The 18,192-nt window shown below is 42.1% G+C and overlaps 1 protein-coding gene across 6 annotated transcripts in view; it reads left to right on the forward strand.

Moving 5' to 3' along the window:
• ANKRD17 (ankyrin repeat domain 17) overlaps nucleotides 1-18,192 on the forward strand; it is a 405,562-nt gene that overhangs the window by 211,703 nt on the left and 175,667 nt on the right. For all 6 annotated transcript variants that reach the window (XM_063920096.1, XM_063920092.1, XM_063920091.1 and 3 more), the window contains exons 7-9: nucleotides 7,608-7,702; nucleotides 9,508-9,745; nucleotides 14,027-14,218. In XM_063920096.1, coding sequence (XP_063776166.1) covers nucleotides 7,608-7,702; nucleotides 9,508-9,745; nucleotides 14,027-14,218 — 525 coding nt within the window. The remainder of the gene's footprint in view (nucleotides 1-7,607; nucleotides 7,703-9,507; nucleotides 9,746-14,026; nucleotides 14,219-18,192) is intronic.

Genomic DNA, 18,192 nt, shown 5'->3' on the forward strand with positions numbered 1-18,192 from the left:
GGGGATTCAGAATTACAGACCACTGATCGTGTGCGGAATCTTGGCGTTGTCCTGGATGGTGGCTTGACACTTAAACATCAGATATCAGCCACAATCAAATCCTCATTCTTTCACCTGAGGAACATAGCCAGAATCAAGCACTTAATTCCCTCAGATGATATGCCAAAAGTCATACATGCATTTGTATCATCTCGTTTAGACTACTGTAATACCCTCTACCTTGGTCTACCAGCCAAAGAATTGCAACGCTTACAGCTGGTGCAAAACACAGCTGCCAGGCTGTTAACCAACCAGCCCCGTTCTAGCCACATAACACCCATACTCTACTCCCTTCACTGGCTGCCTGTAAGATGGCGAATCATCTTCAAGATTGGCTTACTGAGTTTCAAGGCATTACATGACCAAGGCCCAGGGTACCTGAAACCGCTTCTGACCCCATACTGCCCCACTCGATTACTGCGATCTGTAGATGAAGGACTTTTAGCAGTACCTAGAATCTACCGTAATTCATCTGGGGGTCGAGCTTTTAGTCATGCGGCTCCGACTCTATGGAACTCACTTCCCCGCACAGTGCGAGAGGCCCCAACTATAAAATCCTTCAAAAGTAGACTCAAGACTTTCCTGTTTACTCAAGCATTTCCTTTTAGTATCTTCATGCTTCTGTATTTTATGAAAATGTACTTCATTATTTTCTGTACTATATTATGCTATGTATCTGTTAAGCGCCTTGAGTCCTATTGGAGAAAGAGCGCTGTATAAATAAAATTATTATTATTATTATTATTATGTCTGATATGTGATCACAACTCACTGCTAATGTTCAGAAAACTCAGCTAAATCTGCAACAGCCTGTAGTAGTAGCAGTTAGGGCAGATGTCACACAGCCCCCCTCTTTAGCTCAGGGCCAGCTCTACTCTCTGATTCAGATGAGGAAATACAGGAGGATGGGGATAACTTGGATCCCGTTAGTGAGGATTCCACTTCTGCTCAGGGTATTGAACCCCTCATTCTGGTTATACGGTACGTGTTAAAGCTCCCTCTAGAAGACGCTGTGTCACAGCAGTCGTTTTATTTTATACAAAATAAGCCTAATGTCACTTTACCTGATTCTGCCGAGTTAGATGACCTATTTAAATTAGCCTTTGAAGATCCAGACAAAAAATATCAAGTGTCAAAAAGGTTTTTGCACACTTTGCCATTTGCTCCTGAACGTAGGGAATTCTGGAAAGAACCTCTGGGGGTTGACGTATCAGTCTCTCAAATGTTTAAAAAGGCGGTGGTGCCTGCCCTGGGCTCCTTTACCATAAAGGTCCCTGGGAACAGAAAAATAGAGACTACATTAAAGTCTGTCTACACGGCAGCTGATGTATCGCAAAGGCCGGTCATAGCAGGATGCTGGATGACCCATGCCATTCATACGTGGGCTACTCAGATTCAGGAGGGCCTCTCTGGGAATATGCCTCTGATCACTAGGGTGACTCTCCTGAAGCACATTCAGGACCCTGCACGCGTCCTGTATGACTCGCTCATGGAAATGGGCAATATTAATGCTAGGACTTCTGCCATGGCAGTGCCGATGCGCAGGGCTTTGTGGTTATGTCAGTGGATAGCGGATGCAGAATCCAAGCGCAGTGTGGAATACCTCCCCTTTTCTGGGGAATGGCTCTTTAGGGTTGAGTTTGAAATGTGGATTTCCAAAGTCACTGGTGGAAAATCCACATTTCTCACCTCTGGGGCCCCGCCGGCTAGGTGTTCCTACCCGGGGCCGTCTGTTCAGTCCTTTCAGTCTAATAGATATAGATGTAGGGCCAAAGGTGCCTCCAATGCAAATAGAGGCACCAGATGCAAGTCAAAAGACCTGCAACCACCGGTTCTTAGGAACAGAGAAACAGATCTGCTTCCACTAAGTCCTCAGCATGACGGTGCCCTCCCACCCCGATGAGATCTCGAGGGGGGAGCTCGACTGCGTCACTTCAGCCGCATCTGGGAAAGCTCCTGCCAGGATACCTGTGTAAGGGACCTAATTTCTCAGGGCTACAAGCTGGAGTTACTGTGCTCCTCCACAACGATTTTTCAAATCAAGCTTGCCAGCTTAGGAGGATATGCAAGTTAAGTTGCAACAGGCCATCCAAAAGTTGGTCCAGTCCCACGTCATTGTCCCAGTACCAATACCACAACGAGGCAGGGGTCATTACTCCAACCTGTTTGTGGTACCGAAGCCGGACGGCTCTGTAGGACCCATGTTGAATCTAAAGTCCTTGAACACTTACCTAAAGCTTTTCAAGTTCAAAATGGAATCCCTGAGGGCAGTGATTGCGGGCCTGGAAGAACAGGAAATCCTGGATACCAAGGACGCCTACCTTCATTTTCTAATTTACCACCTCATCAGGCTTATCTGAGGTTTGCCCTACTGGACAATCACTACCAGTTCCAGGCATTACCCTTTGGCCTGTCCACGGTTTCGAGGGTATTCACAAAGGTGATGGCAGAGATGATGTTCCAACTCCGGTTCATGGGGTCAATATTGTCCCTTACCTGGACGATCTTCTGATAACAGCAAGATTCAGGGAGCTTTATTTCTCCATATCGACTACACTATCCAACTTCTGTCACGCCATGGGTGGATTCTCAATCTACAGAAGTCCCACCTGGAGCCAACTCAGCGGCTCCTGTTCCTGGAGATGTTACTGGAGACGGTTGCCCAGAAGGTGTTCCTCCTGGAGGACAAAGCGAGAACACTTCAGGAGGTGGTCCGCATGGTGCTCAGACCTGCTCTAATATCCATCTTTGCATCAGATTGTTGGGGAAGATGGTCGCCTCTTATGAAGCAATCCAATATGGGAGGTTCATTTCATTTGGATCTCCTGAGCAAGTGGTCCGGATCACATCTACAGATGCACCTGGATAATTTGACTGTCACCTCCGGCCAGGATTTCCCCTCCTGTGGTGGCTGCAGTCCTCCATTCTCCTGGAAGGCCGGAATTTTTGTGATTCAGGATTGGACCTTCCTCACAATGAATGCAAGCCTGCGAGGATGGTGAGCTGTCACCCAAAGGGCGCAGTTCCAGGGCAGGTGGTCATCCCACGAAGCCCTCCTTCCGATCAACATTCTGGAACTTCAGGCGATCTACAATTCTCTGCTTCAGACCTCTCCTCTGCTCAGGGATCATGCAATCCAGGTACAGTCGGACCACGCCACAGCGGTGGCGTACATCAGTCGGCAAGGAGGGGCAAACAGCAGAACCTGCATATGAGAGGTGTCAAAGATACTCCTCTGGGCGGAAAGAAATGTAAGAGCAATGTGAACAACTGGGAAGCGGATGCACTGACGTCGCCTTGGCCTTACCGGCTGGTCTACCTGTTTCCTCCGATTCCGTTGCTCCAAAGAGTGCTCAAACGAATCAGAAATCAAGGAGTCCAGGCAATTCTGATTGCCCTGAATTGGCCTCGGAGGGTGTGGTACACGGGCCTTCTTGACATGTTCGTCGAAGACCCTTGGCCTCTACCACGAAGAAGCGATCTTCAGCAAGGACCGTTCGTCTACCCGGACTCGCGGCGACTTCGTTTGACTGCGTGGAGGTTGAGCGGAACATCCTAGCTCACAAAAGCCTTTTCAAGAAGGTTATTGCTACCATGGTTTAGGCCAAGAAACCTGTGATATCAAAACTCTATCATCATATCTGGAGGAGATATGTTTCTTGGTGCGAGGAAAGCAAGTATCCGCCTGCAGAGTTTCACTTGGAACGTTTCTTATGTTTCCTGCAGGCTGGTGTGGATAACTGCTTTCGTCTGGGTTCCATTTAAGGTCCAGATTTCAGCGCGCTCAAATATCTTTCAGAAGAAATTGGCAGTGTTACCAGAAGTTCAGACCTTCTTGCAAGGGGTGCTCTGCATACAACCTCCTTTTGTGCCGCCTACGGCACCTTGGGATTTGAATGTGGTTTTGGAATTTCTACAGTCCTCCTGGTTTGAACCACTAGACAGCAGTTCCTGCCGAAGGTAGTCTCTGCGGTCCACTTGAATCAACCTATTGTGGTTCCATCAAGTTCTGGCACTTCTGCTCCTCCGGAGACATTGGATGCGGTGCGAGCCTTGAAGGTCTATGTCAGGCGAACGGCTCGGATTAGAAAGACTGATTCCTTGTTCGTTGTCTATGATGCACAGAAAAAGTGCTGTCCTACTTTGATGCAGTCCATTGCTCGTTGACTTAGGCTGACTATCCAACAGGCCTATGTGTCGACAGCCTTACCTGTTCCTAAGTCTCTGAAGGCCCACTCTACAAGATCGGTGGGCTCTTCCTGGGCGGCTGCCCGTGGAGTCTCGGCCTTGCGATTATGCCGAGCTGCTACCTGGTCGGGGAAGAACACTTTTGTAAAGTTCTACAGGTTTGATACCCTGGCCAAAAAGGATTCCCAGTTTGGGCAGGCGGTGCTGCAGCAGTCTCCGCACATTCCTGCACGTTTTAGAAGCTTTGGGACATCCCCATTTTCCCTTATGGATGCTAGAAAAAATAGGATTTTAATTACCTACTGGTTAATCCTTTTCTCATAGTCCATAAGGGACGTTGACTTTTCTGCAGGTTCTCTTTTCGAAGGTTACCTGTTCAGCTGTTGCTGTTATTGTTACCAGCCGTTGCTGGTTGTTTTGTGTTAGTGGTGTTCTGGTGTATAAATCTTACCACTCCTTGTTATCATGGGGCAGATTTATTAAGCTCGATAAAGTGAGAGGTGATGAAGTACCAGCCAGTCAGCTCCTAACTGTCATTTTTCAAACCCAGCCTGTCACATGGCAGTAAGGATCTCATTGGCTGGTCCTTGATCACCTTCCACTTTATCACTTCACCGAGCTTAATAAATCTGTCCCTATGTTCCTTCTCTCGTATATGTCCTTTCTCCTTCGGGCACTGTTTTACCTATACCTGCCTGTGGGAGGGGGCATAGAGGGGAGGAGCCAGCACACCCATTAAAGAAATTTAAAGTGCACCGGTTCCTTTGGACCTTGTCTATACCCCATCATACTAATGTCTCCCCAATATCCCTTATGGACTACGAGAAAAGGATTTACTGGTAGGTAATTAAATCCTATTTTTTAGCTTCACATACCTTTATGTAACCATGCGAAAATGAGAGTAAGTTGCACATCTTGGGCAGTGCAGGTGGATGACACTAGAAGATAGTGAGATACAGGAAAATTCTGGAGGCCAGTATAAGATTTGACAGAAGACTGTTGAGTGATAAATTAGTTTAGCTGCTGTTTAAATAATATTGTAGGATTGAAAGTATGGTTAAGGTTTAATAAAGTACAAGAAAAATCCAAGCCTGACGATCAGTGAATGATTTTTGTTCGTGGAATGGTTGGAGTATTCTGGATAGGCTTTTCAATACCCATATTAGAGGTTTTTGAGAAGGTGACTTTGGGAGCAAAGGATTATTTTTGAGTCAAGGATGACCACTACAACACCAACTGTGAGTTTTAGGATTTATTGTCTTATTATCAACTGAAATATATCAAGTAAGTAGCGTTTGGTGGACAGATCGAGTTTATTGTGTGAGAGGACATCAAAGACTGGAAGGCAGAAATACCTCCAGTAAGTTGGCTAACACAGATGGTGGCATGTTATATAAATACGTTTTAGGGGCATTCACTTAAGAGTTGAGGAAACCTAAAGGAGTTGATTAATTTTCCAATGGAGGTAATGTTGATAGAGAGGTATAGAGAGAGGCCTTTAGACTGAGCCTCTTGGTACTCTGGGTACTGTAGTAAAACCTGACTGACTGTATCCAAGCGGTTGTGTGAAGAAAAGTAGTGTAGGCAAGATTTTAAAGAAGCTTTGTGTTTTGGAAATTAAGTTTTCGGCTGGTAATTTTTTTTTTTATCGTTGATTTTTTTTTTTTTTATTAAGGAGTAATCTCATGGTTGAATTTTATATGGTGATATTAGAAATATATTACAAATGTGTAAAGCTTAGACAAGCACAGGATATGGCGAGAGTGACATGTTTGAGTAGACTAAAGGGAAAACTTCATCTTTAATTTGTGAAGTGCCAAGGGATGATGTAAGAAAACAATTAAGGGTACCGTTGCTTGGGGAAGAAGTTACCATTTCATATTGGGTTTTGTCTTTGAAATATGAAGCAAGATCTTGGAGTGATGGTGGTCAATAGAGTTTGTGAGGGAGAATTAAATGTTTTGAAAACGTTTGTGGTATGAAGCTTCAATGAAGAAGAGAAATTGGAAGTTTTTGTATTATTTTTGTATTTTTTTTTTTTTTTAAATAGTCCACAGCATTTTGTTGGTTAATATATTTGAGGACGTCAACAGAACTACAGGAGTAATGCTGGTGACAATCTACTTCTGTGGAGGTTTTGCAAGTAGACATATGGTCTATTCTACTCATAGAAAGTGGAAGTGTATTTGTTTTTGGTGTTGTCTGGAACTTTTAATAAAGATTGGTAAAATAACAGCATATCTGAGGTAAGAATCTCTTGGTAGACAGCTTGGTTAATTTGGTCAAGTTAGAGTGTAAATTGGTTAAAGTGATGAAGAGCTTGCATGTGGTCAAATGATCTGATTAAGGCAAACAAACCCAAAAGAGAATAGGAGAAAATAAAATAATTTCAATATCTATGACTGTGAGTAGAAGAGCTGGGGGCTTATGTAATAGCCTGCAGCTCGCAGGCTTTTACATAATAACCCTGGTCTATTTGAAATAGATGAATGATGAGGTTAAAAAGAGTACTTTGTACTTCCAAGTTTATGGTGTGGAAATAGGAAATGTTCAAGGAATTGCTAGGATCATCCACGCACATGGTGGCTAGCATTGGGTGATAATGGGGTGAATCTGCAGATAGTTTAGAACAGGGCTCAACAAATCGTGGGGTCCACGTTGCCATGTCCCCTACATTTTTCTGCCGGGTGACCAGATTATGCAGGGAGGTAGGAAACAGATCCTCATCAGCTCCAGCAGAGATCAGTGAGCGTTTCTGCATTGTGGTAGGAGTGCATGTGCTGAGTGTCCATCCTGCCCTGCACTGACTTCTTGTTCGTCCCAGCCTGCGCTGTCTGCTGTTTCCAAACTCTGGCTGCACCGAGCTCTCCGATAAGAGGATCTGAGCAAGGGGAAGGTTCAAAAGTTAATGTTAAAGTCTATTGAAAGTTTGGTAGGGCCGATTAAGAGGTGTGATGTAGTGTGGGGGTTGGGAGGATGTTCTGATTCTTAGGAGACTTTTGTGGCAAAATATTAAGTACGTCAGTTCAACACTTTCAGATTTCATAGAGGTAGTATTAAAAAATGTGCACATTACTTTGTTCAGTTTTTGGATACACCAAATGATAATTGTTGCTTATGGTCAACAGTTGTGAGCTCATTTAGTGGTTTTGTTTAATGGTCCGCAACCATTCATGAGAACCAGCAACTAGTGTTATACTGATAACTGTTTTAGGAGATCCAGTCCCCTGCTGTATGTTGAATAGATTTATAGTGGTAGATTGTAGTGTGAAATTATTCTAGAATGAATCTAATTCTGTTCCTTTGTCTAATTTGAGGCTGATACTGTCATAGCGGAGAGATGTTTGTTTTAATTCACTTTTTTTTCTTCTTCCCAATAGGGCATTTAGAAATGGTAAGATTCTTGTTGGAGGCAGGGGCGGACCAGGAACACAAAACAGATGAGATGCACACTGCCTTAATGGAGGCTTGTATGGTAAGAAACTTTTATAGAATACAGTAATCACCTTCATCAGTGAGAACTGGAAAATTTTGCTAGAGTACAGTACTTTTTTATTTGTGCAGTTTTGGGTAATTTAATTTCGAGACCATGCTCAGTGCTAGAAAGCCTATCTGTTCAAATATTCCTCATAGTGTCTCTTAATGCTTATGTTTTTTGCTATGAGCCGAGGAAGTTTCCAGCTACTTTTTTTTTCTAATTAGCCTGCTGCCTATCTGGTTTGCATAATGGTTTGGATAGTTGTTAAAATGTAGTTCCTTAAACATTTTGTCACCAGCATACAGATATGTCCTCCTACATCTTTATTGCTGTCACGCCTAACAGCCCCTCTTGGCACACCAAACAAAAACCCTTACAGTAGGATGTACCCAAGAAACCCCCTTCCCTCATCCGAGTTTTCTTGGGTACACCCTATTGTAAGGGCTGCCATGAATGTTGAAGAAACATATGAATTATACTCTTTGATCCTTTTTCTTTGAAACACTCAATGGTAGACAACGTTTCCTACCCATTTGGAAAGTCATTCTAAGACCTTGAGGTACAGCTATTCTCCTATATGTTTACCGCCAGGGTTCAAGTAGTAAATAAACTCAAAAGTATTTTCTCTATATCTAGTAGGGCTCATTAACCTATTGTAATCGATGCAATAGATTATTTTGAAGAAAGGGAATTACTACGGAGTATAATCCAGCAGTTTCTCTTGGATTAACGTGCTACCAGAACAATAGATTGTTTTGGCTAAAGCATATGGAAAATGTGGTAGAAAAGAGATTTGTTATCATAATTTATTTTACTGTGCTGTTGTATTAATTGCATAAAAGTAACTATGGGATACATTGGGGTGGTTATGTAGTATTTTGGCCTTTTATTTTCTTGTACAGTATACCTTGTAAAGTAATTGAAAAAGATATCCAAGTGAAAGCACTGTTTTGAAAACATCCTTACAAGTGAAGTATTTTTACTTGCCTGCAAAGTTTCATTTCTGGTTTAAGTCTTCTACTTCACGAAAATAATAGTTATGCTGTGGTGTTTTTCCTTTGTGGCTTTGCAGTCCGTGAAGGTTGCTCCAACAGTATAATACCAGCTAGCTTCACAATTAAAGTACATTCCTTTTCGACAACACTTAAAGCAGCATTCCTGGTTACTGGTTTAATTATTATAGATCTGCTCCTCTTGCCTTGCTAAATCGTGTATTAAGGGAGAGCAATAGAGTGATGTGGTTGAAGAGTCAATATGAATATCCTTACAAAGAATTAAGGTTCAAAAAGGGTTGAGATTGCCTAAAGGATAAAAAAAAGGGGCAGACTAGATGGGCCAAGTGGTTCTTATCTGCCGTCAAATTCTATGTTTCTATGTTTTAAGAGTGCAAGAGTGCAATAGTTATATTTACTTTCGTAGATTTTCGGTATACAGCTCTAAAAAATGGATCTGTTTGCTTGGAGAGAACCCATGGAATGTAAATTCTGGAAAAATGTTTTAAGGAAAGCCTGTATATTTTGTAGCTTAAAAAAAAAAAAAAAAAAGCTGATTGAGAAGAATGTAAAATGATGCAAGGCTGGTAGCTGTTTGTCATGTTTTTTCTATATTCCACGTATTGACTGTCAGTTTGATATTTAGATCACCTAATTTTGTGGTTACTGACTTAAGGTTTTGTATGCATGTGGTTATCGCACACTCTCCGTTTATAGAGAAGCAAAGATCTTGTGCATGTCTAAGCATGTAACACTTGGCTGTATTATATTCTGCATTCTTTAATAATCTGTTTTTGTGGTGTTCTATAGGATGGCCATGTGGAGGTTGCACGACTGCTTCTTGATAGCGGAGCCCAAGTGAATATGCCTGCTGACTCATTTGAGTCCCCACTGACTCTTGCGGCTTGTGGTGGGCATGTAGAGCTGGCAGCTTTACTTATTGAGAGAGGTGCTAACCTGGAGGAGGTAAATGATGAAGGCTACACACCTCTCATGGAAGCAGCACGAGAGGGGCATGAAGAAATGGTTGCATTATTGCTTGGACAAGGTAAGCATTGCTTGTTTTCCATATTCATAAATGTGAAAGCATATGTAAAAGTAAGATCTTTGCTATGTTAATCCATTTCTCTGGTTTAGTGGGAAACAGCGCTACATCTGTTACTTTTCATCCTATTGCAGGACACTGCTACCATGGGGGTATGGAGGGCTAGGCCAGGTATATGCTCTACCTCCAAAATCCTGTACAGGTTCAGCAGCTTCTACGTCTCTATCCAATCTGATATTTAATGATGACTTTTTTTATAGGGTAGCAGTAATTTTATATAGCACTTTTCTGCAGTAGGGCTCAAAGCAGCTTTACAGATATCAGAAACATAGTACATGGATTTGGTATTACAGTAGAAAACCACACAGATCTAATGAAATACAACAAAAACCTAAAGAGCACAATAAGCATATTTCAGGGCTGGTGCAAACATTTTGGGTAATAACTTCCACGTGTTATATATTGCATATCAAAAGGCTCACACAAGTAGGATAAATTAATCCTTTGGAAACATAAACCTGTTGAAGTATAGACAGAGCAAATAATGGCATAATGGTTTGGAAGCATAGTCTCCCCAATTATAGAAATTGATTTAAGATAAATCCAAAACCTGTTTTTTTTTTTTTTTTTTTCCTTTCTTTCAATTGATGGACACTAATTCCTCAGACTTTCCACAGCTGCAAGTTGAGGATGCTCTGAGAAATAGCTGTCATTTGCACATTTTCTAGGTCCTGTGGACAACATGCCTGGAACTAGAGGAGGAACATGAGTCACTTCTTGTCAGAAGATCTGCACTGTAAGCAAGAGAGTTTGTGTTCTTGAATAGAAAACCCAAAGGACAGTCCTGCAGTATAAAAACTGGTGACCTGAATCTTGCAAGCCCTAAGCCCTGCCCGAATTACCGTCGGACAATGTGTTTGCCCGAATGAACATGGTTTCAACAGAGAACTCAGGAACACCATGGAGATGACCCTAGGCGCTCTGTCTAGACCCACTGGAAAACACTTGTACTACGTATTTGTGGATACGGTATCGCTACTGGATGGAACCAAAAGATCAGACTAAAGCTTCAATGAACTGGCAGACTACCTTAAGAAATGTGTAGCAAGATTTTGTTCTGTAAACATCTGTCCAACTCTATCTCTAGAGTAATCCTAGAGTAATCCTGTGCCCAAGTATTCCACTCAAGGATTGAAACTGCTTCTATGTCTCATGTTTCCCAGGAACCTGCTGATCTTTCTTTTGGTCCGGGCACTCAACTGCTTCCTATTGGAGCTTTATGTTAGCCATAGCCTTGTGAGTTATTGGACAGAACACAGATTACCCTCTCGCAAGAACTGGTCTTCGGAGACCATATTTTGGAAAATCAATCTGAATTCAGTAGCTATATCATAGAACTTTTTGACTCCACTGGAGTCCTAATGCCTGAACCAAACAGTGAATGTATCCCTAGGTGCAATTCCCACATGATAAAGAGCAGCTATGTTCATGTTGCCTTTCAGCTACACGAAAAGCAAAAGACTGCAATGTCAAGCACTGGTAGGATGCATTCCATTTCAAAATCTATTTGGTCTGCATTGCCTGTTAAACTGTGCAAAATGACCTTTCACTATGGTTGACACCATCTTCCTTAGGACTAGCCAGCCATGTAACAAGAGGCTTTTGACCATCTTGAAAAACTGCTTCTATGAAGAGTTGAACATACAAATGCAACTCTGATAGGGCCATTGTTGGAGTTTAAGCTCATGATCTCTATGCTGCAGGGCTGTAATGCTAATCCATGTGCCAGCTTGTCTGGTAGGATTTGGCTTGAGCAGCAGGTCACATAGTACTATGAAAGGAGATCTAAGAATGGCAGTTATAACTGCCAATAACTCACTCAAAACTGCCAATACCTTGTTGAATGCACTCTTTAGTGATCAGGCGCAAATAGGAACAGAAAGATTTAAACTGAACAGCAATTCTGACAACGCATTGTGGCACCCTTTCCATCTTAAATTATGTAAGTATGTGTCCTTGATGTCTGTAGACACCTTAAACACATCCTCATGTTGTTAAAGAAGGATTCCCACTTACCCCAGTCCACACAACTTAACATGTACGCTCTAATGGCTAACCCAAGGCAAAACTGTTTGCTTTGCCTTTGGGGAGACTTGTAGTGAAAAGCATCTATGCAGGATGATTTTAGGAAATCCAGAGTAGAAATGAATGAAGGATACTAGACAATGGAGGGTAGACATTCCCCCACCACCGCTGCACCTGAGTGGATTTACCTGATTGCTCCTCACTCTATACGTTATGGTTCTGTTTTTAGTAATGCATAATGCATTGCCGGAAACAATAGAAAATTTGCATGCCAGAAGCAATAGACATTTTAAAACCTCAAAGCTAATTATTTGCAGATCCAGGCTTTCATGGCCTAAACTGGAGGATCTCATCAGAAAGTTCATGTCCTCAAATGCCATGCCATGTCATTAATGCCAACTGAACTAAATCCTGGTGCAGAAAAGACCCTGGCTTGAAAAATCCTAATACATTGGAAGCCTCCATTGTGATACAATGACTGCTGAGTAGTCCATAGATTTAATAGCTTCTTTTTGAGACCATTTTTACTATTTTTATCCAAGAAAACATTGTGAAGTATTAAAATGAGTGAAAGCTGACTATCATTCCACTCAACTAGGTGTCTGAAGTAGAATTGGACCACTGATCCCAGAATCAAAAAAGATGATCTCACACCACAGGTGGTGCTGAGTGAGAAACTCTGTAATGTCCACTTTCTCAGAAGGTCTCAGCTGGTCACTTAGTTGACAAGCAAATTTCATATTGACGTAGGCTTTCAGGTAGATTGAGGACTTTCCCTTGGATTAGTATCCTTTTCAATACTCTGAGAAATTAATTAAGCAGAATCTTGGTCATCTGGGTTTAAGAACTTGTTTTTGTTGCATGACTGGATGTTTTGGTCAGTTCCAGCTCAAATAGTTCATTACCCACAAAGTGTAATAGCTCAGCAATCCGCAATGGATCTGGCAAGGTTAATGGTAGGAAGAGGCATGCTTGCCATGAGTCTGTCAGAATAGGTTGAGGGCTACTTGTACAGCTGGAACTAAAAATATCCTTTTCTTCTGTATGGATTCTTCTCAATTTCTCTTGTTCCTTAGAGGAAAGTACTGCAGAAAAAACATCTTGGTGATAATTTTGCATTTGTAATGCTTCTAAGATAAACAGATTATCTAGCAATCTTTCCATCTAGGAATAAACTTGCTCCTGGCCATGTACCAAATATTCCTTTTTAGAACCCCAAATCATTCAGCCTGTGTAGGAGGCCTGAGTCTTGGAAAACCATGGATGAGTTTGTTATTTATTACCAGGATTAATTGGAGAGAAGCAGAAAGATACATTTTGCTTGCCTTATTAGTGACCCATGTGTAAACTCTGCAATAGACTAACTAGCACTTTTGCCCAGGCTGGCTACATCATCTTGGATAAGTCAGTGTGTAGGGTTCGTTACAGGAGGTCAACCTACTGCTGGCCATATTTTTACACGTGTACCACTGTTTTAGGCTTCACAAGATTGCACACTTGGCAAATGAAATACATTACAATGGTCCATCCCCAAGCTTTGCTCTGTACTGCTTCCTTTTTTAGAAATGGCAGAAGCTTGATGAGATTGAAGGACCAATGTAGCATACAGCAAGGGAGAGCATAGAGACAGTGACTAACAGCACAATCCCCTCGGCCCAGTCTACAGACATAGTTGCTGTCTTGTATTGTAGATTCCCCTTATGCCTGGCTATAGTGAAGCAGTGGCAAAAGGCTACACTACTAAATTGTGGCTCCTGGGGAAAGTTGAAGTATCTATATTGTGACTCTGGGTCCCCTGGTCATAGGAGTGAGAGTGAGTGCAGCAGCTTGTCCATAGCCTCTAGGCCTGAAGAATTGCATTTGTTTATTACTTCAAGTAACAACTGTGCAGCATCACCCTACTCCTGCAATCTAAACTGAGATGCCTTTGGAAATGATCTTTACAGGGAGAGGCGTTTCCTAATTTGTGTATATTTAAAATTAAAATCTTACTTTTGGATCAGTCCTCTGTACCCAAAATAAGTGCCTACCAATAGCAAAAAGACCAATTCCATTAACATTGCTTGTATATGTTAGTCTAGCACAAGCTAATTCACTCTTTTGTGAATGTTTGCCCCCTTTTTTGTAGAACATCTACAACCCCTGGCACCCTTTTTAGAATGCTATTTAATGTATACGTTTTAATTTCTTGTTCCAAAGGAGCAAACATCAATGCTCAGACAGAGGAGACCCAAGAGACTGCACTCACGCTGGCCTGTTGTGGAGGTTTTCTGGAGGTAGCGGATTTCCTTATTAAAGCTGGAGCAGATATAGAATTAGGGTGCTCCACTCCCTTGATGGAAGCTGCACAAGAGGGTCACTTGGAGTTGGTCAAATATCTGCTTGCAGCTGGTATGTATTACATTTGGGGTGTAGTACAAAGCTTTGGGTTGTAAAATAGTTATTCATTATTTGGATTTCTATGGTCTTCACACCCTTGTATTACAACATATAGGGGTATATGCAATTGCCGGTTAATTGCGGCAATTTTTCGCCCGTTTTTTAATTCGACACAATTCGACCGTCGAATTCCGGCAGGTGGGTGCTGGAATTCTACATATTCAATAAAAAACGGATTTGACAGTACCGCTGTCGAAAAACGGCCGGTTTGATGGATTTTGATTAGATTTTTAAAAATGTTAAAAAAACGGGGAAAAACCAGAAAAAAAATTGCGTGGGGACCCCCCTCCTAAGCATAACCAGCCTCGGGCTCTTTGAGCCGGTCCTGGTTGCCAAAATACGGGGGGGGAAATGACAGGGGATCCCCCGTATTTTAACAACCAGCACCGGGCTCTGCGCCTGGTCCTGGTGCAAAAAATACGGGGGACAAAAAGAGTAGGGGTCCCCCGTATTTTTTGTACCAGCACCGGGCTCCACTAGCTGGACAGATAATGCCACAGCCGGGGGTCACTTTTATACAGCGCCCTGCGGCCGTGGCATTAAATACCCAACTAGTCACCCCTGGCCGGGGTACCCTGGAGGAGTGGGCAGGGGTGAAGCCCGAGGCTGTCCCCCCATCCAAGGGCTGCGGATGGGGGGCTGATAGCCTTGAGTAAAATGCACAAATATTGATTTTTTGCACGGGGGATCCCCTGTCATTTTTCCCCCCCGTATTTTGGCAACCAGGACCGGCTCAAAGAGCCCGAGGCTGGTTATGCTTAGGAGGGGGGACCCCACGCATTTTTTTTTCCAGATTTTTACCATTCCATTTAAAAAAAAAAAAAAAATATATATATATATATATATATATATATATATATATATATATATATATATATATTTTTTTTATATATATTTTTTTTTAAATATATAAATACTTGTGCTACCAATATAGACAAACCAAGTACCTAATCCCTTCTAATATAAATAGATACAGGTTGAGTATCCCATATCCAAATATTCCGAAATACGGAAATTTTTTAGTGAGAGTGAGACAGTGAAACCTTTGTTTTTTGATAACTCAATGTATACAAACTTTGTTTAATACACAAAGTTATTAAAAATATTGTATTAAATGACCCTCAGGCTGTGTGTATAAGGTGTATTTGAAACATACATGAATTGTGTGAATGTACACACACTTTGTTTAATGCACAAAGTTACAAAAAATATTGTCTACAATAACCTTCAGGCTGTGTGTATAAGGTGTATATGTAACATAAATGCATTCTGTGCTTAGATTTAGGTCCCAACACCATGATATCTCATTATGGTATGCAATTATTCCAAAATACGGAAAAATCCCATATCCAAAATACCTCTGGTCCCAAGCATTTTGGATAAGGGATACTCAACCTGTATATGCTATTACCAATAAAAAAAACAACACAAGAAAAACATGTTTTTACATTTTTTTATTAGATTCCGCCAGCAAAGTGTGGCGGATTGAAAATTACGAATTTACTGTCTAAAAGCACTGTTGTCGAATTTACAATCTTCAATTGAATATACTTTTGTCGAATTGCCGCATTTGTACCATTGCAGAAATGTCGAATTTGACAAATGTCGAATTTCAAAAAGTCGGTTTTGGAAAGTCTGTTTTTTTGCCGAAAAGTACTGAATTGCATTGTCGATTTTTTTTTTTTTTTTTTTGGCGAAAATGTCCAGTTTTTCGACATTTTCGGGAATTCGACCGCAATTGCATATACCCCATAGAGTAGTATGTCACATTATAAAATAGCTTTAGACTTTCCAATTGTTTGCTTTTAGTTTTTCCACAGGAACAGCCTATACAATCATGTCCTTTTCTATTGTAGAATACCCATCCGCAATAAGTATACATGTAACATAAGTAGTCTTCATTTACATGCCAGTAGTGTAGCTTGTTTGCCTTGCTACTAAATAATGATGAATTCCCATTAGTGTTGCTCATTCTTTGGAATTGAAAACAGTTTGCATATATATATATATATATATATATATATATATATATATATATATATATTATTTTCAGGTCGGTCTTATCTGTGCCTACTTAATTGATCTTCATTCATTGACTCAGGCGTTGTTCTCGCTTATTACATGAAAGGCACAGTATACTTATTGTATTCAGTGTATTGCAGTCTTATCACATGAGAAACAGATCAAAATCTCATATGGCTGCTCCATGTGCTTCTGATTTCATTCACAAGAAAATAGTGGGCAGAGTGAAGGCTGGCTGTAAATGTTAGGGAAATCAGTGATGTGCACCAAAAAAGAGCAGGAGACAGATGGCAAATTACTGTTAACTGGAGTCACAATGAGATTTGGTATTAATATAATAAGTTGTGTGGTCTGACACACCTCTACCTAAAGTACAGTTCATATGTCTGCCTTTTTATCTAGTATAATTATCTAATACAGGTTGAGTATCCTATATCCAAAATGCTTGGGACCAGAAGTATTTTGGATATTGGATTTGTCCATATTTTGGAATAATTGCATACCATAATGCAATATCATGGTAATGGGACCCAAGTCTAAGCACAGAACGCATTTGTTTCATATACACCTTATACACCCAGCCTGAAGGTAATTTTAGCCAATATTTCTCTGACGTCCTAGTGGATGCTGAGAACTCCGTAAGGACCATGGGGAATAGCGGGCTCCGAAGGAGGCTGGGCACTCTAGAAAGATTTCAGACTACCTGGTGTGCACTGGCTCCTCCCACTATGACCCTCCTCCAAGCCTCAGTTAGAATTCGTGCCCGGCCGAGGTTGGATGCACACTAGGGGCTCTCCTGAGCTCTTAGAAAGAATAGACTTAGGTTTTTTATTTTCAGTGATACCTGCTGGCAACAGGCTCATTGCAGCGAGGGACTAAGGGGAGAAGAAGCGAACTCGCCTGCTTGCAGCCGGATTGGGCTTCTTAGGCTACTGGACACCATTAGCTCCAGAGGGATCGACCGCAGGCCTAGTCCTTGGTGTTCGGTCCCGGAGCCGCGCCGCCGTCCCCCTTACAGAGCCAGAAGCAAGAAGATGGTCCGGAAAATCGGCGGCATGAAGACTCTGTCTTCACCAAGGTAGCGCACAGCACTGCAGCTGTGCGCCATTGCTCCTCTCACACTTCACACTCCGGTCACTGAGGGTGCAGGGCGCTGGGGGGGGGGGGGCGCCCTGAGGCAGCAATAATAACACCTTGGCTGGCTAAAATACCTCAATATATAGCCCCAGAGGCTATATATGAGGTAAATACCCCTGCCAGAATTCCATAAAAAGCGGGAGAATAGGCCGCGAAAAAGGGGCGGAGCCTTTCTCCTCAGCACACTGGCGCCATTTTTCCCTCACAGCTCGGCTGGAAGGAAGCTCCCTGACTCTTCCCTGCAATATACAGTAACAGTAAGAGGGAAAAGAGAGGGGGGGCATTAAATTTGGCAGTATATATACATATATTATATGAAAAGCAGCTATTAGGGACATAACTCAGTTAGTCCCTGTATATATATAGCGCTCTGGTGTGTGCTGGCATACTCTCACTCTGTCCCCCCTGACAATGCTAAATTCCTTGTCGTATAAACAACCCTTTATGAAGCTAAGAACACTGTACGCTGTTTACTTAAGAAGTACCGTAATGGTACGCTAGTTGCGTAACGATCGCTCAGCCGTAGGCGAGACGCTCAAGCGTCACGTTCGCTCACGGCCCAGTGATCACAGGACACGTTATTGGTTATGTCTAGGGTAATGATTCGCTATGGCGTAGCTTACGCTCGAGACCACGAGGAGGTCACCAGCGATGCAGACGCTCACAACACTATACCTTTATGTTAAAACCTTATACCAATGAAATACACTGAATACCTTAATGTGAGTACAGGGTGTAAGTGCAACCTTGTGTAACCTGACTAACTA

The sequence above is a fragment of the Pseudophryne corroboree genome, chromosome 1 (assembly GCF_028390025.1).
Source record: "Pseudophryne corroboree isolate aPseCor3 chromosome 1, aPseCor3.hap2, whole genome shotgun sequence".
NCBI lineage: Eukaryota > Metazoa > Chordata > Amphibia > Anura > Myobatrachidae > Pseudophryne > Pseudophryne corroboree.